Source organism: Pygoscelis adeliae, unplaced genomic scaffold (assembly GCF_000699105.1).
Source record: "Pygoscelis adeliae isolate BGI_AS28 unplaced genomic scaffold, ASM69910v1 Scaffold106, whole genome shotgun sequence".
Classification (NCBI taxonomy): Eukaryota; Metazoa; Chordata; class Aves; order Sphenisciformes; family Spheniscidae; genus Pygoscelis; species Pygoscelis adeliae.
In genome coordinates, this window is record NW_008824939.1 from 3,033,876 (window position 1) to 3,059,470 (window position 25,595).

The following is a 25,595-nucleotide window of genomic DNA, read 5'->3' on the forward strand; positions in this document are numbered from 1 at the left end:
CCCCCGCCAGGCCCTGAGCAGCGGCCCCCCCCCGGCCAGCTTCCCCCAGTTTATGTACTGAGCATGACGTCACATGGTATGGAATGTCCCTTTGGCCAGTTTGGCTGTGCCCCCTCCCAGCTTCTTGTGCACCTGCAGCCTTCTCAGTGGGTAGAGCATGGGAAACTGAAAAGTCCTCCACTAGTGTAAGCATTACCTAGCAACAACTAAAACATCGGTGTGTTATCAACATTGTTCTCATCCTAAATCCAAAACACAGCACTGTGCCAGCTACTAGGAAGAAAATTAACTCTGTCCCTGCCGAAACCAGGACACTAAGGAAACATTCTTCTTCTTAAGGGGTAGGGTTGTGGGGTTACTCTGGTTCTAGAGAAAAGCCAATTACCATTAAACCTTGTTGGAAGAAGCACTATAGCATCACATGGATATAGTAAAATTGTAATTTCATTTGTCATAAAGAGTCAGGGATAGAGCCAAAGCGTAGACAAGTTAGTAGCCCACACATTTAGCCACAAGAATGTGGTAGGTGAGTTCAAGGCTCACAAGAGTAGTCTCCAGGCAAAAACAAAACAAACAAAAAAACCCCAACCCTCATTAAAATTTCTTACTCATGTTAGTACTTCAAGTTGCACACAAAGAGTCAACCTGCTTTTAAATGACATTTTCAATAAAAAACATTTGACTTCTATATGAAAGATCTTAACAAGCATTTGTACTGAATCAACCTGAGATTTTAGATGTACATCTGTATGTAACTAGCATATATATAACTTGCATATACATCTATATGCAACTTAAAACATCTCTAAGTTGCAGTTGCAGTGTGAGCAATGTGACTACCCAACATCTAAATAAAATGAAGAAACAGTTTGCTTCAGATAGATATAAAAGAAAGGATTTCATTGATTTTACAATTCTCATGGTCACATTTAACAACCAGCGCAAGCCAATAAAAAGGACAATCTCTTCAACCATTCTGTCCTTACAATAAGGTCTAATTGCCCTCTCTGCTGGGACAAGAAATTAAAACAGTGTACTAGAAGGGCTCCACAAACTGTTCAAAGAGAGCTGAGAATATTTAATTTCTTCTTTTTATTGTTGGATTTGTAAGCTTATGTTTCTGGGCACAGCGTAGATTAAGAAAGAGGTATAAATAAAAATGTAAGTTATGTTTTATTTCCTAGTGCTGCTCTTTACCACTTACCTATATCTCATCCATAAAAGTGGAAATTTTATGGGAAGAGAGAGACAAAGCTAAATAAAACCCACCAGCAACAACAACAGAACAAATTAATGATTTGCATGTGTTTTACTCAGCATTCCTTGATGTATGCTTTTCATTGACTCTGAATATCAGGATTTGTTTGCTCCGTTTCCAGCAGCTCATCACTGTAGGGCTATGAAGTCCTACTGAACAAGGATTCTTCAGAGTTGATTTAGCTATGGCTTTTTCTGTTCAGTTATGTGATGTCACGTTCAGTCCTTAGTAGAACTCCTCCAGGTTAAAAATGACTCGTATTGTTGTTATCTTCATTGATAATGGTATTTGAAATGTCTTCCTGTCTTCAATTTTTTCTTCTAAAAGCCCCATTACATGTGCTTGTTACTCTGACCTGTAGAACTTGTCATAATCACTCACTGAAAACTTCTTGCCAAGTTTCTTTCACAAGATTCAGTAATTTCCTACAACTTACTGACTCTCTGTGCACATAATTGAAAACTGAACAGTAAAATATGGATGCATCTGAGTGCAAATGTAACAATCTGAAAAAGAATATTGTGTTTTGCTCTAGCTTAATTTTGACTTCAGGTGCTTCATAAAAACCGTCTGGAAAGATGATGTCTCTTTTTTTTCCTGCTTACTCAGCAGTACATCCGAGAAAGTATCAAGAAATGCTTTGTTCTCTCTTCAGAGTTTTAGACAGTATTAGCACTATCTCTTTCCAGGAGAAAAACAATTTATTTCTGCTACTATTAGTAATGAAATCTCTTCCACTGTCAGGGTGAGAAGTGTAGCCCAAGACGAGAAGATGACAGAAGCAAGCAGTCAAGCTCAGTTCTTGATGCAGAGGAAAAGGGATTTATTTATATGAGATACTAAATGCTGTCATCTCCTTCCAGTAGTGCTCTTGCAGATCCAATGGAGACAAAGGACAGAGAGAGGTTCCTTGCAGAACACCCTGGCAGCAGGTAAAGGCAGCCTGCAGTGCTGTTTCAAGTAGACCATAGAAACTGCATTTGTAAGACTGAAAAAGTAGTAAAGCGGTAGACCAAAGCTGTTCCAAGCTACTTTAAAACCTAAAAGCTGTCAGCAATCCCAAATACTTAAATCTTTTAAATAACAGCTGTTTTTCCAAGTCAGTGTTTGCCAATCCTGAGGCTACAAACTTGTCCCTTGACTAAAGTATCCTAATTCTTGCCTTCTACTCTCTACAGTAAGGCTTATCTTTGTTAAGCTTATTACTTTGGAAAAGGGCTGTAGTTTTCTGACACATCTAGTAGACAAGCAGATAAGAGTTATCTGAACTTTATCAGCAACTTCTCTTTCAGAATGCCCTTTAATATCATACTCTTTACAGTAAATTTTTAGAAAATCCACTGCTAGTACAAAGCAACTGGGCTTGCTCTGCAGCTATATGTTGAAGATAATAATTATTTCAAAAGTTTAAAAAAGAGAACACACAATTTATCTGAAAACTGTGTAAGTTGATGTGCATTTGAATGGAGTGAAAAAAGGAAAAGAAAGACATCTCAACAGTTGGTATCTCCTCCTCAATTCTCTGCACACCCAAAAGAATCACTGCACTTGGGAGAATATGTGGATGTGCAAGGAGTGTTTGGAGTTCAGGAGGTTTTAGAGCATGCAACTGTCCCTTTTAACTTCAGAGCATGCTTTCATTTGATCTTGTTCTTAAATTTTAATCATTTAAAAAAGAAAATCCAAACTTGAAACTTAACAACTCTACAACTGTTCCCAAAGGCCCCGCTCCCACAGCTATTTTTCTTCCCTAAAAGAAAGAAGAGATATTTTGCTTAAGTCTCTCTGTTTGTGTGGAGGGTGGGTTTGAGGGTTCTTTTGCCTTACTGTTCTTCACAGTAGCAAAATTACATCTTTCTGTAGTATCAGTTAGAGTTGAGTGTACTAATATCAGACTGTCCTCACATATCAGATACAGGATTTTTATTCATTCTACTTAGTGTAGTATCAGTATTTTCAAAACCGTAACAACTTATTTATTATGCTTTCTTATTAAGATGCCTGCTCCCCAATTAATCATCTAGCACCTGTAATTCAGGGTTCAACCATTCTGAATTATGAAGATGTACTGATCACAATGCACAAAAAGTGCAATCTTATATGAACCCTTAAAAATAGATATTGAAGATGTCTGGAAAATTACAGTGCAATCAGGAGAATCCCAACTTTGAAAGAAGTATTTTTCAGTATAAATGTCATCTCAGGTCCGTTTTTATATAGATCCATTAGTTGTTAGATCCTCCAGTGTATGAACTGGTGAATCTTTGAGGTACATAAGCAAGAATGTGTCAATCAGAGAAGAGAATTTCTATCTTTCTTAACTCATTTCCATTTGTCTTTCTCCTTAACCTTTTGCAATCACTTGTAAACAGAGATGTGCAGACATTTGCAGCAATATCCTCTTCTATGAGGTCCCATAGCAAGTACATTTAACAGCACAGGTTCAGGCATATATGTCTCACATTTTATTTACTTCCCTATTTTAGAGGTTTTTGTGAGGCCTGTTGCTTACACACTGAAATAATAATGTCACAGAACCTATTTGTGCCTTTTGGGCATAAGACTTCCTTGAAAATAAGATATGTCTTACTCCAGGGCTCCTGCTGTTTTGTGGAGGAACAAAAGCAAAAGAAAAAAGAAAAAAAAAAAATCCCCCCTCCCCCCCCAAAAACCCCCCCCCCACCTCATCCTTTTTTAAAAAATTTTTTTCTTTTTCCACATAGTATTCCCAGTGAGAAATTCCTGTACTTAGGAGAGAGCAAAGGAAGACCCCAATCACTGCTATGGACACTCTCAAGCCTTCTCATTCTCACCTTAAATCCCTAGTGGAGAGACAGAAGATACCATTCTGAAGTGATCCATACCAAGATTTTACCTTCTCATCATAAGTCAGAAGATATTTCCCTATGTTTAACTGTAGTAGGATCAGATTATGTACCTTTTACATCAGTCAACACTAAGATATAAATATCTCACTCCTAATACAAACATGGTCAACAATGGATATGCCATCTCTGTATCATTAATTTTTTGCGTAATGTAAGTTTTAGGTAATTTTTGCCATGTGCATTCACTATGCTAGTCAGGTTATATACCTTTTTTCCATGTACTGAGTATCTCAAAGTACTGCTTCAGCCTTTCAGCACTTGCCTTCTTCCTTGACTTTGTCTTTAAGGTCTGTCTTGACACTAATACTTCATTCAGTTCATTTTTCTATTGCTCGGATGTTATCCTATGCACCTTGAACTAGACTGTCTTAGTCTTTGTACTCAGCTTTTGTGAGTTGCTTGGGTCAGCTCAGGGCCTGCCCACGCACTTGGTTTGATGTCTGTTTCCCTCAACAAACTGGGACATTTCCCACCTCTGTTTCATACATAGTATCAAATTTGAAATCACCCAATCATTTTCAAATTGTTTATACTATCAAAACGGACATCCAAGGATACATATGCCAACTGTCTTGACTGATTCCAACATACAGGACTCCATAACACACTGAAGCTCCCACATGCTGTTGCCCTTTCAAATGCTTTTTCCTGCCTGTATGCACATAGGCCACAAAGCAAGAAAATAATATTTACAACAGAACAAGAAAAGAATGACCGTTTGTACCACATCAGAGGAAAAGAAAGAAAGGTAAATTTAATATTGCCCAGAAAGCAAGTACTGAACTACAGGGAGAACAAATGCAAGATGCCTGTACTTCCAAGAGATATTCCTATGTTCATAATAATAATGTGATGTAATAAATATTCATATATTCACAATAGTCATAACTGCTCCACTGAAACCTTTGTTTTCCTATAGGAAGGTATATAGCAAACACTACCTATTAGAAGAACAGAAATAATTTAAACAATATACTTTAATAATACTGTCTTTCATGTGGAAATCTTGACCAGAAGTCCTTGTGATAGTCTGAGAAAGATGGTAGACATAATTGAAATGTTCTTATCTCATGATCCCTCAGTATGAAGCTCCTTACTGGCCTAGATACAGCAGTATAACGCAAAAAATCCATTATGCTGAAAAGAATGTCATATGGCATTTCACCAGTCATTCTTGAGAGACGTAAAGAGCAAGATTAAGGCATCCTAAATATTTGTCTCTGTAATGGAGAGTGAGTGATTAAGCACAGTGATCTTTGCTCTCTAGAGTTAGAGGGGTGACCATCCACTGTCATCAGCTGTGTTTTCAATGGATGCCACTGTCCCTTGAAATCACATAAGGGTTATTTTAGGTGAATTATAATAATGAAATGATTATTAACATACTCATAACACATTCTTACCAACAAGCTAGCCAGCTGCAATTTTTCCATTTGAAAATAACTGACCAATGAAAGAGTTATCCAATTTGAGCAAATCACGCCATGATCCTGGGAATTTCACCCAGACATTTAACACACGTTGCTGAGGCTTTCCCTGTTCACACGTTTACAAAATGATACTGCTTTCTGTGCCGATTCATATATTCCTGCCAAGATGGAGCCATAACAGTTACATGTGGCTGCAATTCAGAGCTCCCAGAACACTGACTAAAGTGACAAGGTTATAATATCCTTACTTCCATTTCACTAGCTGTATCTGTGTAGAAAAAAGCAGACGCCTATTCTGAAATACATCATCTAACTCAGTAATAATTATTTAAACTCAAGCAACAGGTCTTTGGTTAAAACTCAACGTTAAAACCTTTTCTGTGCCCTCTCCCTGCAATGTATTCCTAAGGACATTTATTAGCTGTCAGCTGTATAAAAATACAGAACAGACGGTACCCTAATGTAGACAGGTAATGTGCATCTCTGGAACACCTTTTAACATATCCATGAGCACTCAGTTGCTTTATTAATTCCAGTTATGTCATTATAACTACAGACTTCTGACTTCTTTTCCTGATTCTTTCTCTATAGGAGCAAAGAGGTCTTTGTAGGATTTCTCTCCGAATTTCCCATTTACAAAGAATAGGTTAACCAAAAAAAGCCACTTCCAGAGGACTGTGTACATCACATAGCGTCACAATGACTGTGCTTTAAGTAAGAATTATCAGCAATGATGATAAGCAGATAGTGATCAAGTAAATTCTCATTTTAAAATATACTTCTAATTAAAAAAAATGTTTAGAAGAGATTAAACAGATTTTCTAAAGCAAAAGCTAAATGCAATAAATTCCTCTATAGTTACAGCAGTTAGACTGTTCAGTTATAAGAGACAATTTACAAGTATATATGAGCGTTATACTAGTTCACAAGGACAGAACTGGGGGAGTTGGTGAGAATTATGGAGGTGTAGAAATGAGATAGATGAGCCTCAGGACAGGGATTTCATGCTCATGAGCTTTCTGAACCTTCAGTTTAAAACACACCGTGAAACAAAGGGCCTAATTCTCTGTTGCCTTGTAGTCATTTAGCCATGATCAAACTTGAGAGGGGAAAAAAATCTGCAGGGTGATTTGGCAATCCCATGTACCAACTACACAGAAATAAAAGTAACTAACTGTCAAGGGCAGGATAGAGGAGATTCTGCACACAGATTTAACCACCTTTCATTAAACGCTAGACTGAAGCATGGGTCGTGTAATCAACTTGCAGCACAGTAAGTTTTATTCCAGTGTAAGCTTTGTTACTATTTCAAAGGTAGGCAGGAAAAAAAACAGTATTTTGTAGGTGTTTTAAATGATTTTGTTATTTTGTACATTTCATGGCCTGCAGTTTTTAAAGGTTTCATGTCATTTTTATGAGTTACAAAACATGTGGTGCAAGAGTGGATGCAAGAGGGTACCCTTACTGTACCCTGTACTTAGCTGAAGAGCCCTTTAAACTTTCTATTGGACAAGGAGGTTTAGCCTGAAGGTCAGAAAAGTCTCCATTATACTACAGAGGGAGAGAAAGAAAAACAAGTGTAAGTCAAAGAAAACCAAGCGTGGCACACGAGAGCTGGTTGAACACTTCTGCCCAGTTGGCTATAAGAGAGAACCTGAAGTTAGCCAAGTAGTTGAGAGTAACAATGAAAAACAGGTGCTGCCTGTGTTTGGGTACTTCTGTTATCTACTGAATAGTCCAGCCAAAAACATGTCCCTAAGGACACCAAGTCATTTGGGGAGAGGTTACAGAACAGGTTCTGTCCCTGCATGCTCCTGGCTGGTCTCTTTGGAAAAGAAGTTCTGGGAGGCCAGGTTAGTTGTGCTGACTTGCATATGACCACCCCTGGAGATGGTGGCCCGGCAACCCCGGAATGCAGCTGTGTTTGCCCACAGTGGCAATGGGCAGGTCAGAAGGCAGCGCCTTTTGACTGCAGTCTTCACTTGCCAACATGTGATCATGACAGATGTGGACTGAGGACTCTCTCAAGGATAATGAAGAGACACATAAATTAGGAATAGACACAGCTGTATATGAGGAGAAAAAAAGGATGTAGGACTAGAGGACCTACAGATGTCTCTGCCAACCAAAATTATTCTGCAGCTCTAAACTGGGCCATGAAAAGAGTTTGTAAACACTCACTCTTGCTGTTCATATATCTGGTGTCAGAAGTGCTGAGTGTTGCTTAAAAGGATTTTGAAGCAACAGTCAGAATTTAATAAAGGGCTAAATCCTAGAAGTAAATTTTAATTTATTTATGGTTTATAATACAAATGCTGGTGTGTCATAACCATCCAATTTTCCTAGCACTTAAGATTAGGTGAAAGAGGACTTTTTAAGTGGAACCTATATGCTTGTAAGTATTTGGATCTGACTTTCCACAAACACATAACAAGGGATGGAAATGCACAGCTTAGTGGAAAGTGATGCTTCTTAGCATTTGTCATACAATTACTGTTCTCTATGAAAAGGTAAAGAGATGTCAGCGTTGCCTTTATAAGATGTTTGGCTCATGCATCAGATTCTAAGGTTTGGTTTTGTTTGTTTTTTTTTTAAACTGAGCAGGAGTATCTTCCTCAATTGCCAGGTTACCTGCACTTAACAAGCTTTAAGATTTAAAATTATTCATTTTATATGTATTTCCTTCTTTGAATTTGTTCTAGCCAATAAGCAGTATAGACTGGAATGCTAGCACTCATGCTACGGTAACTCCCTTGATGGGAAAAATAGCTAGAAAGGTCAAAAACTTCTAGAGATTAATCAAAACAATTTGATTACAGATTTGGGGCAGGGGAAGGGGAGGAGAAAAAAGAAAAAGTAACAGCCCTGTAACATAGCAGATGAAAACAGAATGAAGGGGAGAGGAAGATCTTTGGAAAACCTTCTACCTTTTTTTCCTGTATGATTTATAATATGTACTTTTGGTCCACAATGAAACCCTTGAAAAGCAATTATGTTTATTATTTAGAAAACCAGCTGCATTGGAATGTGGTATCATTACGTGGTCTGAATGATACTGAATGTACATAGTACTTTCTTATCCGTTTGACTTATGACTTATCAATTGTACTTTTTCTCCAAACCTTTCCTAAGTACTTAAGAACCAACTATTTTTTACTGGAAGGTACTTTGTTTCCTGCCAAAGAGCACTGAAACAAAAGCTGTTGCTTGCAGCCTTTGCCACTGCTATGCAGTGTAAGGTGAGCACACATAGCACAGCCAGAGGTATGGCGGAAAGCATACTCTACACCTCCATGCCTCACTAAATAATACATTGGCAAGGCAAGCACATAAGAGATTTGGTGTCTTGTAACTACTATCAGACGTGTGTCTATCAAGCTTCATGTTCGTTAGTCAAATGAGACCAATGAATTAGAGAATGTTTAAATTTGTCTTCCTTTAAACAGGCACACAATGAGTGCAGCAGAGTCACAACCAGAAAACTTGACTGAGAAGAACACAGCGGTAAGATAAGTTCAGTACAAATACGCAATTTAATGCTTTTTTTTTTTTAATAGGCTTTCTAGTGTGGGGCCTGATACTGCTCATGTAATAAATGAGAATGAGGGGATAAAAGGAAAAAAAATAAGCATGTCTTTCCTCAAGTCCCATGAATATGAATAATGCACTTTCTAGTCTCCTCTCTTATTAGATGAGAAAACGTGTTGATTTTTCTGGTAAGATATGAGAATTAGTGTTCCAGTTTGATTTACCTCAAAATATCAGAACCTTGTTACATTTGCTAGAATAGGGGCCTGCCATAATTTAGAGTTGAAACAACATTTCTTAAAGTTTTGTTATTTAGCTATGCATATTTGTATCAGGATAAATGTTGGCATGTTAAATGACAGCCCAAATTAATCTATTTTCTCAAAATATGACTAGGAATTTGGAAGTGCTTTACATTTTGTAGTAATCAAGAACTATTTTAGCTCTTTTCATAAACTTGTCTGAGCTGCTTTTGTTGAGAAGTGTCTGAAATGTAAATGAAGAAATGTTACAGATACTTGAGGGTCTGCTTACCTGCAGAAGAAACTGCAAGCTTTTCAAGCAACTGTGTCAGAAGTGTGCACCTAGCTATTGTGCACATTCAAAGAGTCCTTAGGGGAGAAGAGATTATTTAATAAAGTGGCCAGTGAATACTGCAGTTGGACTAGATGATTGTTGTAGATCCCTTCCAGCTGAACTATTTTATCAAGAGATAAAAGGTGAACTTAGGCAGCTACTGGTCCTCTCTTTCATCCCCCTGCCTTCCATCCCAGTATTGCCATAAACTAAGGAGTCAGCTGCTTTTTGTTCTGCAGCCTCCTCTGGATCCTGGGGGTTGCTCTTCAGTGGTTTGGAAAACGCGTTGGTTGAATGAGATACAGTCTTCATTTGCAACAAGTTGGTCGTTCTGATAATTTTACCCCAAGATGGCCTATGGATCCTCACACCAGGGATTCCTGACAGTGCAGATTAACTGGAACCAGATGTCCAGGGTGCGATAGAAGGGGAGCTGTCAGATGCAAGAGCTGGATGAAGTAGTAGGGGAGATCATAGAAGGGACTTCTCAAATCCTGTCCTCAAAAGATTCTTGTTTTGGGTTTTGGTTTTTTGGTCGGTTTTTTTGTTTGTTTGGGTTTTTTAATTGAGAAGGAAATCTAGCTCAATATACAATGGCAAATGGCAGCTGTTTGACAACAGACTGTTTTCTACTGTCAGGAGAGGACTCACCAATACAATATGCATGATTATATCATCCCATAGGGATACAGCTAAATGAACATAGCAACACTATTCACAAATAGTTCTACAAATAAACTGTATCAGTTTACTATTTTTTACAATTTCTATTTACTTGTTTGCTAGTGAACAAATGAAAGAGTTTACATGTAAGAAACATTGAAGATAGCAAGAATATGATGAAAACACAGGTAGCCATTTTGGCAAAGGAATACACAGCAGAACTGATACAGTTTTTCTCAACAGCTCTTTTAATTACTTGCATGAATATATTCCCCTACCAATTGAATAAATAGTCTGCGAACAGTAGAAGAGAGCTTATCTCATTTAGAGTGCAAGAAGAAAAGTACCATTTCAATGATCCTACTGTGAAGACAGATTTATCAACAACTTCAGGTTTAAAAAAAAACCCTGAAACTTACTGGATATCTGCAGTTCATGAGTCTACAAAATCTACAGGTCTTCCTATAGCTTTTTGCTCAGGAAAAGTATACATTTATCAGACTTATTACATGCAATAAAGAATTACCATAGGCCTCTCATAAAAATCAGTGGGAGAGAGATCCAAAAGATCCCAGAGAAGAAACACAAAAAAAGTAAAACCTACAGTTTGATTGCAGTGTTTGAGTGCTGTACTATCACTGACCTCATAAAACAAACACATTCATGCAAAACGTTTATAGGTAGCATTCACAAAGACCTACTTTTGAAGTATATATAGCATTTTAGGTAGTTCCTTCACAAAAATTCCACCATCAATTTCTGCCAGAATGACTGCTCACTGGCTAACTTAATTTGTTTGGTACCGCAATCTTCCTCTCCCCAACACATCGCTTTTGGCCACAGAAGCACACCTGAGTCTCCCAAACCAAGGAAAATGAGAGGGCAATGCTCCCTGCAGAGTTTTAACCTGGCTGAAACCCTTATCCTATCACATTGATAATTTTTTTTTAAATATGTTGTTCATTTTTATGGGCTGTTATTTGACTGTTATGAGCAGGGGTTTGGTGCAATGGGACTGAAAACATGAGTGTAACAGACTAAGTTCTGCCTTGCCACAAGTCCCATACATGGGTGGGCTCCTATTCTGCAGCTCTTGGGAAGAGGATAGTCACAGACCCACAGATGTGAATTTGCCTGCAATTTCAGCAAACTGGATAGTGTAATAAGTCTATTGTCGTATGAAAGAATAAATCAAGATAAGTTTGGGGGTGAAGTGAATAGGCCAGAGGACAAATATAGCCAGGTAGCTGAGAGCTAAAAATAGCGGACACAAAAGAAAAAAAAAGAGACCCTTGATAAAAGCAACAGTATCTATTCTCCCCTTCACTTAATTTTACAGATGGCCTGTAAAAGTTAAACACTACAGTCAGCAGAGCCAGTATGAAATGATAATAGTGATTTAGGTCAAAGTCCAAATCTGTGCTTTTCTTATTTCCTCTATTTCTACATTTTCATAAAGGCTAAGGCTCTACAAAGCTCAGGAAACAATTAAAATAACTGATGATTTTAGATATACAGTAATCATCAAATATTTTACTTGTAATAAATTTCCATTAGTAGTCTACAGTGATTTAAACTACCATGAACAGGTAGGGAAGGAAATTAGAAGATCAGATACCAGTTTTGGAGACAGCAGTAACAAAATGTGAAAACCTCAAATGACCTCTAGGACACACCAGATTCTGGTTTGGTTTTTTGTGGGTTTCCTCCCCCTCCCCGCAAGTTTCAGAGAGAAACTTTCACTAAAATATATCTTTAGGAAGTGGCTTAAAGTCAGGTTTAGGCCTACATTCAAATTTTTTCCTGACACAAATGCAGATGTTACAATGAAATCTCTCTTTCGGGAGGGGGGGGGGAGGGGGGGAGGCACACGCAGGGCAAGCGCAGCAGAGCACCAACGTTATAGTTGAATCTCCACACAATTTCACCTCATACAGGCCAATTCATGCATGCGAACAAAGCAGATATGTTTGTTTTACCTGTCACCTAGCAGCCATAGGTCCCACACTAGACGAGGGTAAAAGAAGCTACCATTCTTAGTTAAATCTATTTTGAGAGCTGTGAGGGAGAAGGAGGTGAACTCCAGACTATTTTTGAATGACGGCATAACACCTATCCTGAAAACCACTGAAACCAACAAAAGGACCCACTAGCAATGAAGAAAAACATAGGAGAATGTGGATATTGCATAAACACACTCACCTGAATTAGGAAAAGCCTGCTTCACAGTCTGAAGTCAATCCTTAGATGCAGTGTAAATCAGGAGTATTTCTAACATACAGCTATGACTTAGGCTGAACTTTCTTGCAACTGGTGAATTTAACAGCTGTTCTTCATTTTGGGTTAAAAGTCAGACCCATTTAGGATCTTTGATGGAACCAGACAGCTTAGAACAAGAGGCACACATGGTAGGGGAAGGAAGGGTGTTACTCTTTTGCTTGCAGGAAGGGGAGAGCATGGGAGACAGCTTGCATCAATCAAGGGGAACTAAGAGGACATTAGCCATAGTCACAACCTAGTACTGCCAAAAAGCTAAAGGAGAGACAAGTCTTGGGCCAATTTCTGGTTGGAAAGAAGGTGAAAGCTGTGAGCCAAGAAACTCTTTCCTGTTTTGTTCAAGGAAGGTGGACCCTGAGTTTCCTTTTAAAACTATTCTTGGACTGCATCAAATACCTAGTGCTTCTCCTGTGTTTTTTCCTCCTAAGCAAAATATTACAGATCACACTAATTCTGGTTAAAAATTGAACACACACCCCCCCCAAGCCCAACTCCCAACAATGCAGATTTAAGCTCAATCAAATGTAAGCGTGTTAAAGGACAGCTAAACACATAATAAACTCCCTTGCCAAGAAGGGAGGGGCTAACGAATGGAGATTTTAGCTAGTAGTTGTGTCTCAGTTCTTGTTAACATTTCTTTCTCTTTACTGCTTTAAATGCATGTTTTTTTCTACTCAAACTCATTTTGAATGAGAGATGAAAACTTACATATTTGCTACAGGGCAGAAAACCTCGAAATCAAACCTCTTGGGAGTTGATTTCAGGAAGTGGGTAGCAGATTTCGGTAACTGGTGCAAAATGATAGAATGGCAATTTTCCCTCCCAACCGTACTGTAAGAAAGATGGAATAAGCCTTTGTGAGAACACAGTCAACTGATCAGAAAGATTTGATATCAGCACTTTCCCAGCCAGAAGAGTGACGGTGCAATTAGGAGCACTGTGTTTCCAGACTATCCAAATACTCTCACAGCTAATGCAGTAACCCTTCTGTCTCCTGGCTGCATTAAAATGCTGTGTCTTGCTCTACAATACTGACAACTGTATCGAATCTAAAAGAAACCAGCAGTCACCTGTCACAACAGCTTTCAGTGCAGCACACACTGATTACCAGGCACTCATTCATTAGCCCCACATTGTTTGAAATTCTCCCTAACTGTGTGCTTGCTGCTTTTCCACTCATGATAGACGGCAATTCTGCTGGCAAACGTAAGAATAAAATATCTGAACACCACCCTTAATTCACTCTTTTCACTGACTCTTACTGGATCTGGTCTTACTGGATCTCACGTTCCGTTGGGAGGTGGCTTCTTTCCCAGCTGCCAGCCTGTGCCCTGGGCTGTCTCACAACCTGCAAGGGCTCTCAAGCCGCCCCGCGGTGGCCTCTGCTGGCACGGTGCCGCCTGTCTCTGACCCCAGGTACATGTTGCATTGGCAGGGCACGCTGGAGCTGGCAGACTTGCCCCTGCAGAAGGGCTCCGTGGAGCTCCTCAAGCAGAGATGGGAGTCCGCCAATGCTACAAGACCTGGCCCGACACTCCAGTGCTCGCCAGCCCCACAGTCCCTGGTGCTGGGTAAGATCAGCTGCAGCAGCACCGTGGAGAAAGTGCCGGCAGACAGCAGGAGGGTGGATGTGTTCAAGGAGGAGACCCTAGGTGGCCTTCAGCAGATCGAGCACTTCCCCATCACTGTGGAGGAGCTACGGAGCCACTTCGAGGCCCTGGGTGGCAAGAAGGTAAGTGCCTGGGCTGGGCAGACACCTCGAGGGAATGGAGATGGGCTCCAGGGCTATTTCCCCAGCCTCATACCACCCCTCTCCTGTGCCCTGCCAGGGATGGGCAGCACCGGCCACAGCTCCTGTGCATATCCTGTGGACAATTTGGATCAATATTTAATACTAAGTGTTCTATAGCTCTCCTTATTCCATAATGTTATTGGACTGGATCATTTTAATGGTCGCTGACTGGCGCTATCTGCCAACCTGTCAGGTAAGTTAGTGTGCAATTGTGCTTGGCCGGTGCTTTTCAGGGGAGGAGAAAAACAAGATATTATGGCTGGAGAGAAGAATTCCCAAATGAAACTATTTACAAACACTGTAAAACTTTCTGAAGCAATTGCTTCTTATTTGTAGAACAGTATTGACTCCTTTTCAACTGAGAAACCTGCTGTCACTTTACCCATTGGCTTTCACTGGCATAACATGACAGGCCTGGACAAATTGCAACCTTTATTTGTCATCAGATTTTTGTCTGAGAATGTCTGTGATTTCTTTGAACTATCTGGGGAGAAGCTAGGCTTTTTTGAAGCTTAAAAAATGCTTCAGAGAAGTACAGGATACTGAAAAGGTTATTAGTAATCTTAATTACGGCAACTTCATTTGTTTTTGTGGCTAAAAAGTCTTTCACGATGCTATACCTCTTCTGCATGAAAACTAAAATGTCCCTGCAGGTTTTGGTTGTTGATGGAATATTTTATACCTTCCACATTGTAATTCCTCACTTCTTGTTCAGTTTTCAGGTTTAAAAAAATTACATAAATAAGTAAAAAATCCCCTTTGAATAACTTTTACTCCACTTCTCAATCAAAGATATACTAAAACTTGATGTCACAACCCTGTGTTCTACCACCTTCTAACTGCTGCAGGATAACCCTGCCAGTCCATGTAGTCAGTCATTTACCCATTTAATTTTAATGCCCAGAGTGATTTAAACATGGTTTTCTGGTCCAGAAACTACAGTTCAGAATGATGCATGCTGACCATGATATAATTCATACACAAAATCCTGCTATTAAAAGATATTAGAAAGCTTTTCTATGTGAACAGTAAAATAAAAATTCATGTGATTCATGAAAAATCTTTTAATTGGCTTTAGACACATAACACAAAAAGTAGCAGATACCAATAAAATAAAGGTTAAAACTTTATGGGATTACTGAGCACTTTAAAGACCATATAAAATAGTCATAGACTGCTGCTAAGTGGCATACTCAAATGATTCTAAGGTGGAGACTTTTTGGTTGATCTAACTTAGTCATTTTTTAATAATAGCAAAATAAATGTTTTTTTTTCCTATGAAGCAGTACATTCAGTATGGCAGACATGGTCATTTTAGTAGGAGCAAATTGGTTCTTTTTTAATCTTATTGATACGAAGAGCTCCTTATTGAGTGAGAAATAATAATTTTTTGGACTTAAACAGCATTCTTCACTTGACAGGATTGCAGACCTTTATTTAAACAATAATTACCAAGAAAGTAAAAGAACTCTTTACTCCCAGTCTCAGAACTGTTACACCAATTAAATATTACTTTGTTAGGGTTTCTTTGCAAAATTTGCTACTGCTCCACCTGCAAATGCTTTGAATTCACATGCAGCTTAGAATCTGACCATTAGTATCACTATTTCACTGATATACTTTATAAAAATTATTTCCAAGTATATCTGGTTTTGCTAGGTGTTCCTCCAAGTAAAAATTTATCATTTCTGATACAAAAGGGAAGCAAAGGCTCAGTAAAAAGAGTAGGAGGTGGGGTAAAAAGAGTCAAGGAAGTGCTACTTTAGTCTTCCTTATCATTTGTTTGCCAAGAGCGCTGCATATCAAATGTATCTGAGTAGAGCTCTAGTTAAAATAGAATCATAGAATAGTTTGGATTGGAAGGGACCTCTAAAGGTCATCTAGTCCAACCCCCCTGCCGTGGGCAGGGACATCTTCAACTAGATCAGGTTGTTCAGAGCCCCGTCCAACCTGACCTCGAATGTTTCCAGGGATGGGGCATCCACCACCTCTCTGGGAAACCTGGGCCAGTGTTTCACCACCCTCAGCGTAAAAAATTTCTTCCTTCTATCTAGTCTAAATCTACCCCCCTTTAGTTGAAAGCCATTCCCCCTTGCCCTGTCGCAACAGGCCCTGCTAAAAAGTCTGCCGCCATCTTTTTTATAAGCCCCCTTTCAGTACTGATAGGCTGCAAGAAGGTCTCCCCAAAGCCTTCTCTTCTCCAGGCTGAACAACCCCAACTCTCTCAGCCTTTCTTCATAGGAGAGGTGTTCCATCCCCCTGATCATTTTCATGACCCTCCTCTGGACCAGCTCCAACAGGTCCATGTCTTTCTTATGCTGAGGGCTCCAGAGCTGGAATAATTTTTTTTCTCTGGCCAGCCAGAAGTGAAAGAAGAGGTGTACTCTCTACAGAGCATGCCTTCTTGCTAAGTCACAGATACTCATGCAGGAATTGCGACTGTTAAGACCAGTATCTTGCAAAGAACACTGAAAAGCAGATGGTGCTTATAAACTGGGAAGTGACAAGGGGTGGAAAAGTATGAGGAACAGGCCCTTTTCTTGGAATTCAAGTGGAAAAGCTTGAATTCTGTTCTCCTGTTCAGGTAGCTGTCTTAGGAAATAAGATTTATATTGCCTTTGAGGATTTATTTCCCCAGCATTGTAAAACATCTTGAAGATTCCAAGATATGATCAATATGAAATGTAGAAAAATGGAATCTGCATCATTGAAGACTTTCACAATGTAAGCATTACTTCAACACTTTTACTTAAAAAGAAGAATTTGCAAGTGAGTCTACAAAAAATGTAGGCATTCATACCAAGGGTTTCTGATGCTGAGCAAGTATGGATACTTAAACTCAGGTCGCTCACTTACAAATCTTGGCAACACAGACCAAAGGCAGGACTGACAAGGTTTCAAAAAAATGTGTGAACTCCATAGGCATAGGAGTTCTGTGAAAGGATAGATTATTTCCGTAATATGAAAAGTTGGAGCCAAACTGATGCTGGTGCTAACAATGGCATCAACATCTATGTCCAAGTTCTAATGGCACAAAAAATATGTAGAAATTACTTATTCCTGCACTGGTAACAGTGAACAAACATGAAAAAAGATAAAATCACGTGAGATAAATATGATCCACAGCAATCTCAGGCTTTGCATGTATAAAGCCTGGACTTTGTATCATATTATAAATTAATATACTGAAGGTATTTAAGGGTGCATATTAAGCATTTGATGTGTATCTGGTTAATGATAAGGACCCTAGATATTAGAGGTTACAAAGGCATTTATTAATGTTAATGAATGTTAAGTATTTTAGTAGTTAAATATTACACCATGACATAAGATACTTGTCATGAAAAACAATAGCAATTTCATATGCCTTCAGAAGATACATTTTTACTGTAGTTCCATCAAGTGATCAGTGATACAAGAAAATACCTTTATCACATTATAATGCAAGGGTATGCAAAGGTTTTAGCAAACTGATTGCTTAAGATTCAGTCTCTTTCAGCCATAGTACATTTTCATGGGCAGGAGTGAAGGATGGGGAATGAGCTGATGCATTTTTCTTGCATTTTTGTAGTGGTTTCACCCAGAAGCAATAGAGAAGGTTAGAACAAAGATAGAAATGTCTATATGTAAAACTAAGTCAAAGCCATAGAAATCACAGTGGAATTTTTAAAATTTAAACAAAATGTCTTTTAAGGCTCAGTGCAGGTAACTATATGACAGTTACCTTATGCATAAATGAACATGCTCATTAGCCTTATGCTCAGAAAAAGACTGCCAACTATTGTAATCCTGCTTAAATGAACTATCTCTTGACTAATCAGACTTTCAAGAGCAGGGTCCATCTTATTACATTATTCCATAGGATAAACAGATTTTATTCTAAGAAGGCAAAATACCACTAATTAAAAATTCCAAAACCTCTCATTTAGGTTGCATTTCCATTGAAGTGCTATTATTTGTATGTGTACAAAATCAATAGAGAAAAATCAGAGCAATTAAATAATGTGAAACTATGAAGTGACTTCTAAACAATTAGATCGATAATATAAAGAACCCTCTGCTGGCTCAAAAGTGAAAGACATTATTATAGGCAGCTACAAATGTATTTAGACTTTTGGCATATTTTTCTTCCTGGTGGCTACATGGTGAACTATGCCCAATCCTAATTATTTGAACGGAATTAACACCTCCTATTGCAATAAGAGAATACAAAAAAGAGTAAATAGGGTCAGGGACTAAGTATAACAATTTTGAAGCTAAATCACTTGGTGAAGTCATATTACTTTTGCCTGAGTTTATCCAAGTGGAACTTGGATGTATTTCCTTCTTAGGAGTATTAATAAGTTAATAATTAAGTCTGTTGCTGGAGCCTTTTAATGAAAGCCTATAGTATCAGGCCTGTCCATATCTTCCCATTATTTAGAAATAAACTGATGTCCCATTCTGATAAAATGAAAAGTATTTTCCCCTTTCCTATAGGAAAAAACCTGTTTCTTAGGAAGTAATAATATATTAAAACATCAATTTACTGTACTGACTTATCACTCCCATGAAACAAGTCCTTTAGTTTATTAGCACTCAAAGGCATTGGAATGTTAAAGCAACTAAGGCCTGTGTTTGCTGGAAAGTGATTATGTATGTTTTTCTTAAATATGTTAAAGCATCCCAACTGAGAAAGTAATTTCATGCTTACTTTTTAGAGAAACCTATTCAAAGAACTCATTAAAACCATTCATTTAAATAATCTGTTATATGTTCATTAAACTGTGTCCTTTGCAGAAAACATATGAACTGCTGCCAGAAAGTAAATGAAGGGAACAGATGTTTAATGTAAAAGGTTAGACCTTCATTAAAATTGTTTAAACAAGCAGCACCTTTTTTCCCTTAACACTCTCAGAAACGTTTATATTAATTTAGCAAAGCCATGTAATGCAGAAAAGAACAGAAACCCCACGACAACTGTAGGTCAGTTTTGTACCCTGTTAGCACTTGCATCATTTGTATTTTTGTTATGGATGAATGAAAGCGAATAGTGAGGAGTGCATGCAATGGCCAAACAATTACCCTTGCTGAAAAGCTTGATATTGAAGGGAGTGCTGTACAGTCAGCTTTCTGGATTTTGGCGTCACCTCTTTCTTAGCTCATTCTTTTTGTGACACAATGCATTCCTCCCCTTTGTTTTCATGAACTTTTTTCTAACGGCAAAAGATTCCACAAGAAGGAAAGGCCACATTGACTTGAATTGTAGATCATGAAAAACAGGTTTTCATAAAAATTCACATTCTTTTTTATTCCTTAAAGGAAAACTTTTCTTCTGTGCTTTTACTTTCTCAGTAAAAATATCGGCTCTTTACAGGTACTTTACAAATCATCTGAAGAAACAATCCTCCTCCCACTTTGGTTATTCTTATTTAACTCATCTCTGAACTGGACTGGCTTTTCACAGTTCAGAAGACATATTAAATTTTTGCCTTTCTAGAAACTGGTCATGTCGACAGAGTTCTCACTGATCTCTACAATGTTTTACACCAGGGAAAGCAGCTGTTCCAATGGTGGGAATGGAGCTTTCCAAAGCTTCTTTGTTCACAAACAGTCCCATGAACTATTGCAGTACAGTGTATACACACACACACACACACACACATATATATATATATATAAAAAAAGGTCTTCTATGAAGTACTGCTGTTCCTTCCTGTATAATCAGTGAATTGGCAGTGATTCATATTCCATCCCAGTGTATCACCTGCAGTTCTTCAGTTCTTCTGAGCTGTTTTCCCTGTGTTAGTTACACCGTTATACTTTCATTGTATATATGCCCAGAAGTAACTGTTTTCTGAAAAGTGCACTTGCCTTCCTCAAAGTGTTACACAAAACTGGATTTGAAATCAGCACAAATGATTCACATTTGTGAGAACTCAACATTTCAGACCACCTTCTCCACCACGCCTCTGTTAACTAGTTTCTCTAGTGGCCTGTGCCACTAGTTTCACTAGTTGCCTAATTATTAAGTAACTATGCTTAGGCCAAATATTTGAATGTTTCCCAAATAACAAGTTATATTTTCCTTTAACAGACCCTCAAGAACTCTTATTCTTCTGCCCTCAATTCAGCTTTACCATTTTTTGTGCTTTATTTGGAGGTGTGTACAGCAGAGGAAACAATCTGTAATAGGATCTCACCTTAAAAGAGTAGAATCATCCACTTTTCCTCACAGTGAGAGATGTTAGTGTTTGAGCTACGGCAATGAGGAAGCTTACTAGAAAAAAAAGGACAGATCAGTTGGAAAACTGAAACTTGTGTGTCACCAGTTCCTTATGAGAAACTAAATTTGGGTTTAATCTGATTTACATATAAAGTACTGTTGAGCGGGCCGCATTTTTATAAGGAACAGGATGGGGTGGACTATAGTTGTATGCCCTTAACTAAACTTTCCAAAGGAAGTCTCCCTTGTGCTGAGATTTAATAGATATGTTTTTTGCTTTGCAATGTTCTTGTTGCTTTACCGCTTATTCAGAATCCACGAAGATTCATCATGTATCATGTGCTGCGAATGAGGGTGGCTTATTTTTAGGATCACTTGTCCTCAACAAACTGCAATGATTTCAGGTGTGGGTCTCATTTTTGTCTGATGATTGTCTGGCTCTATTCCCTAAGTTCTTTCTGTTCCACTCTTAAAAAGACTTCTTGCCTGGTTTTTTGGCTGTTGTACTTTTAATTCAAAGAGGCACTTTTCATCTGTTATGATGAGTTGAGTCTTTTGTGGAGTACAGTTAGCTAATAGAAAAAATTATTTTGACAGTGCCTCAAACGCTACTTCCTAGGATGATTGACTTTCCTAGGAAGGCAGTCTAAAAAACTGAAAGTTCTTTCTGGAGCAGGGAAGCATTTAAACAGAAGCATTTAAAAAACACAAAGCACATTTTCTCTACAAGATTAAGTCCAAATTTTTTTTTATGCTGTTGAACACAATCATACTTCCATCAATACATGGTAACAGATATCCCCAAAAAGTTGCATATATACACAGGATTTTAACTGTAAAAGTCTAGAAAGTAAGGAAAGTGCATAGCCAAAAAAACTTTTTAATAATACAGGGCTTCTGACGGTTTTTGAGATATTTTCAGGACTTCTACCTGTATCACTGCAGATATGATGTTGTTTTGCCTTTAGTTCTTTCAGTGAAGTTAAAGAGAAATATTTTATTTTGTGCTAACTGAAGTTCTACAGCTGAGCCTGTAATATAGAAATGGAGTAAACAGAGGATAATCTCATTCACTTTGGGAAAACTGAAAGAACTAAAAGCATCAGGTTGGGTTTTTCTTTCAAAGTGCTAACACTGTAGTATAAGGCTATTTGTAGTAGTAGAATAGAAGTGTCTATGTATGTTTCTATATGCAACATTGAAAATGGCACTGGTGAAAGAACACTAAGGTGTATGGAAAGAAATACAATGTTGTCTCATTTTGCTCTCCCTCCTTGGTTTTTGGGAGGATTTAGGGGAGTGTGGGGTTTTTTTGTTGGTGTTTTTTTTTTACTTTTCACAGTGCACTGTAAGCTGCAGTGGTTACAAGAAGAAATTACATTTTGAAAGAACCTGACTAACTTCATTTTTTAAGCTGTTCATTTTATTCTGAACAGATAGGAGATTTGATTTTTAATATTTCTTTAGGGCCTGATTTAGCAGAAATTACCTTCTTGTAAATTTGGGATTACAGCCAACTGACTAGTCTTTGGCTCAAGTCTCCAGAAGGCAGAGAAAAGCAGAGAAGTGCTGCCTTCCATATGCAGACGCTATCTCTAATCTGACTGTGTGCTATTAACCAAGCACACCAAGAGAATCGAGAAATGAGGAAAATGACCCTTGGGGCTTCCTAGGAAAGGCGCACACACACAAAAAAAGTCATGAAAGGGTTCTTCTTTAAAGATATGATCGCTTAGAAATGACCCAGAAATTGGGTGTTGTAGAAATAATCTTCAACATTTTAAAATCTGAAGAGATCAATAAAGTTAAAACCTTTTAACTTAGAGAGAAGTTGTATGTGATGTCCATTGAGTTTTGTACAGTTTGATCTTGAGGGTGAAGAATTGTGCTTTCTGGGTCACCAAAAAGATTACTTCCTCTCTTTCCAGACACATAAGCCAGTAAATACCTCGCTTTACCCAAGTCTATTTTTGTTGTATGGTTTCCAACCTATTAGCCAGCAGCACCAGAGCTTGATAACCTCTGTGGGAAACTGACCGTAAAGCACTTAGAAAGGCACAGCTCCTTTCCACGGTCAGTGGCCAGAAAATGACGTCTGGAAAAGTATGTTTCGTTTATAACATGTTCTTTAACCTCATCTCCACATTTAGTTTAATTTTAGTTTGCAATATTTTATAGACAATACTTCTTATCCTAAGTAACTTAAGTATTTGTCACTTGTGGCAGAAAGCAACAAATCTTAAAACATTTTCACTGTCATTCTGTCTGCTGGTATTTGGAACAATTTACCAGCCTGTGGCATCTTAATCAATTCCTGAAGCATGAAAGCGATGTGGAAAGATGGGAAGTAAATATGTCCATTACTAGCATGTCTTGGGAAACAGCACTTGGAGGGAAACATAACATCTGGGTTAAGTTGATTAGGAAGGAAATAAGCTTGTGACATAAATGAAGTCTGAGGAATCCACAGGTGGTGGTATGCAGGGGAGAGCAAATCCATAAATTAAATGGGAGTGAAAGAGACATTACTTGGTGTTGCAGAGTACAATGTGTAATATGTCAAATGAACAATTTCAAGTTAACAATGAAATAAGCACCTGCACCAAAACATACTCACAATTACTGACTATTTCAATAGGCTATAAAATATGTAAAATAAAATCCCCAATATGTCTATTCCTGTTATCTTTCCTCCAACCTGTATAACGTTTGTGAGAACAAACTGTTAACAATTCTGTTATTCTCTGACAGCATCTAGCAGAAAGAGAAATGGACTCACCATGTTTTCTGAAGTTGTTGTCATGAGGTTGAAGTAAATGGGTCCAAAATAACCATACTTGGGAGTTTCATGCTACTGCTCTGAATCTTCATGAAAGCAGAACAGTTCCTGGATTTTCAAAGAGAAGTACAGCATAGAATACTTTCCATCTTTACACGTCCAAGGCACAGGTAGTACCAGTGTATGGGTAGATGCTAGCGTGGGCCATTATAGTACAGAAGGAACAAATAAGCTGCTAAATACACTTTACTACATCAGCTGTCTTAATAGAAGAGATCCTTCAGGGATCCTTTTCACAGACAAGATCTCTGATGTGTGCTTCTGTTTGTTCTCCTTTAGCTCTGTGTCTTCTCCCTTTTGTCAGCTCTTCTTTTTGCTCTGTTGTCTCTTTCAAAAAAAGTTCTGTAAAGATGGGATTCTTTTTTAGATGTTTGCTGCCTAGATTTAAAGTGACATGGCATGTTATCTTAAAGCTAAGCAATCTCTAGGCATTTAGCAAATGGGAAAGAAAAATGAAAAGAAAGTACCACTGCCATACTTTAACCCTCTTTCTTTTTTCTCTCTTCTGTGTCATGGTGTGATGGTATGTTTGTTTCAACTGTAAGACTTGATTAATAAGATTGGAATAGTAGACGTTACTCAGGATTAGGCAGTTTGTGAACTTTGTATACCCAGGAGTGTTCAAGCTATGCGTTGTCTTTCTCTGAAGCTGTTCATATGAAGTTCTGTCACAGATAATAAATATCATTGCTGGACTATGGGTATGAAAATAGTCTAGTAATACTACTTTTGAGAATCTCCCTAGTTATGCCCACTGTCTCAGAGTCTCCATCATTTACCATAATTTATACCTCATCTTGAATTCTCTGTAGCTACATCTCTTATATAATACCCTCTTTATACACTCATTGTTAATCTTCCATTGTAGAATATCTCTTTCATTTTCTCTTATTACTCATTTTCAAACATCAGCCTGGGATCTGACCAAAGAAAATGCTATTTCTTAAAAATATGGAATGCTGATAATACATAATTTTACTAGCTTTTATAGATAGTAATATTGTGGGGAAAAAACTAATTTAAAAACATGCCATGAATATTAGATAAAAAAGCCTTTGCTTAAGATGAGTAGTCGAGCCCATATAAGCATTGTATTATAAAAAAAAAAAAAAAAAGCAGTGGGGTAAATCTTAATTTAGCTCACTGAGAAAAAGTTTACAAGGAATTTTAAATTCAGGAGTGCTGTAGACTTCACCAAAAGTTCCCAGCATGTATCTCTCTGGTGATGTGCAGAGAAAACAACTTAGAAGGTTCACTTGTTGTGCCCTGTATTATTACTGAATAAATGAAAAATTACGGGCACTTGAACACATATTGCTTACTGTAGTTTTGGAAGTAATATCAGAGGGTACACCATGTGTTTAAGTTTTTAAAATTAGTATATGTTTAATGGAAATAAACACATTTCAGACTTTAAAATGTGTCAACTAGTCAGAGCTCTTACTAAGGGAGAGATTGTCTTTAGTTAGACTAAGGCTGTTTGTGCTCTTGACTACAACAGAGGGATCTGCCTCAGCTGATGAACAACTGAAGGAAAATGCTTCTTCTGGCCTGCTTCTAGAAGTGGTATCAGTGGACTCTGGGAACTAGCATGCTCACTATTACTGGAAAATTATCAAATCTTAGAAGCCAGGCAATATTTTGGAAGGAAACAAAGTGGAGGGTTGAGGGAGAAGATTGGTGTATGTGAGAATGTGCAGCTAAAATAGAAAGCCTACTAAGAACTAGACATATTAGTAATTTTTAAGTCATTTGCTTCCCCACTCTGCTAGTGCTTTTGTTTCTGCTTTGTTATTTTTGTTTTCTGTTTCACACCACAACATACTTTTAATAATTTCCAGCTATTTAAAATAATTACAAAAATAATGAAATAGCAAATGACTGTGGAAAATGACAACAGAAAGAATGTGAATGTCTGCATCAATACTAGACACAAAATTATCACGTTAGAAAACACCACTTTCAAAATCATTATTTTGTTTTGCTTAAAGGCAGAGACACACACTGAAATATTTTAAAAACATTAAGAGGTCTAAACTGATATGCCTCTGAATCTATGTAAATTTCAGTAAGAGTGTGTGCAAAGAAAAGCATATATTGTCAGTGAATTTACAAGAAACAAACAGAAAACCCAAGCCC

At 37.9% G+C, this 25,595-nt stretch overlaps 1 protein-coding gene across 1 annotated transcript in view; it reads left to right on the top strand.

Moving 5' to 3' along the window:
- Nucleotides 1–25,595, top strand: part of XIRP2 (xin actin-binding repeat containing 2) — a 61,939-nt gene that overhangs the window by 2,765 nt on the left and 33,579 nt on the right. The window contains exons 2-3 of the mRNA XM_009325447.1: nucleotides 9,023–9,080; nucleotides 13,921–14,352. Coding sequence (XP_009323722.1) covers nucleotides 9,023–9,080; nucleotides 13,921–14,352 — 490 coding nt within the window. The remainder of the gene's footprint in view (nucleotides 1–9,022; nucleotides 9,081–13,920; nucleotides 14,353–25,595) is intronic.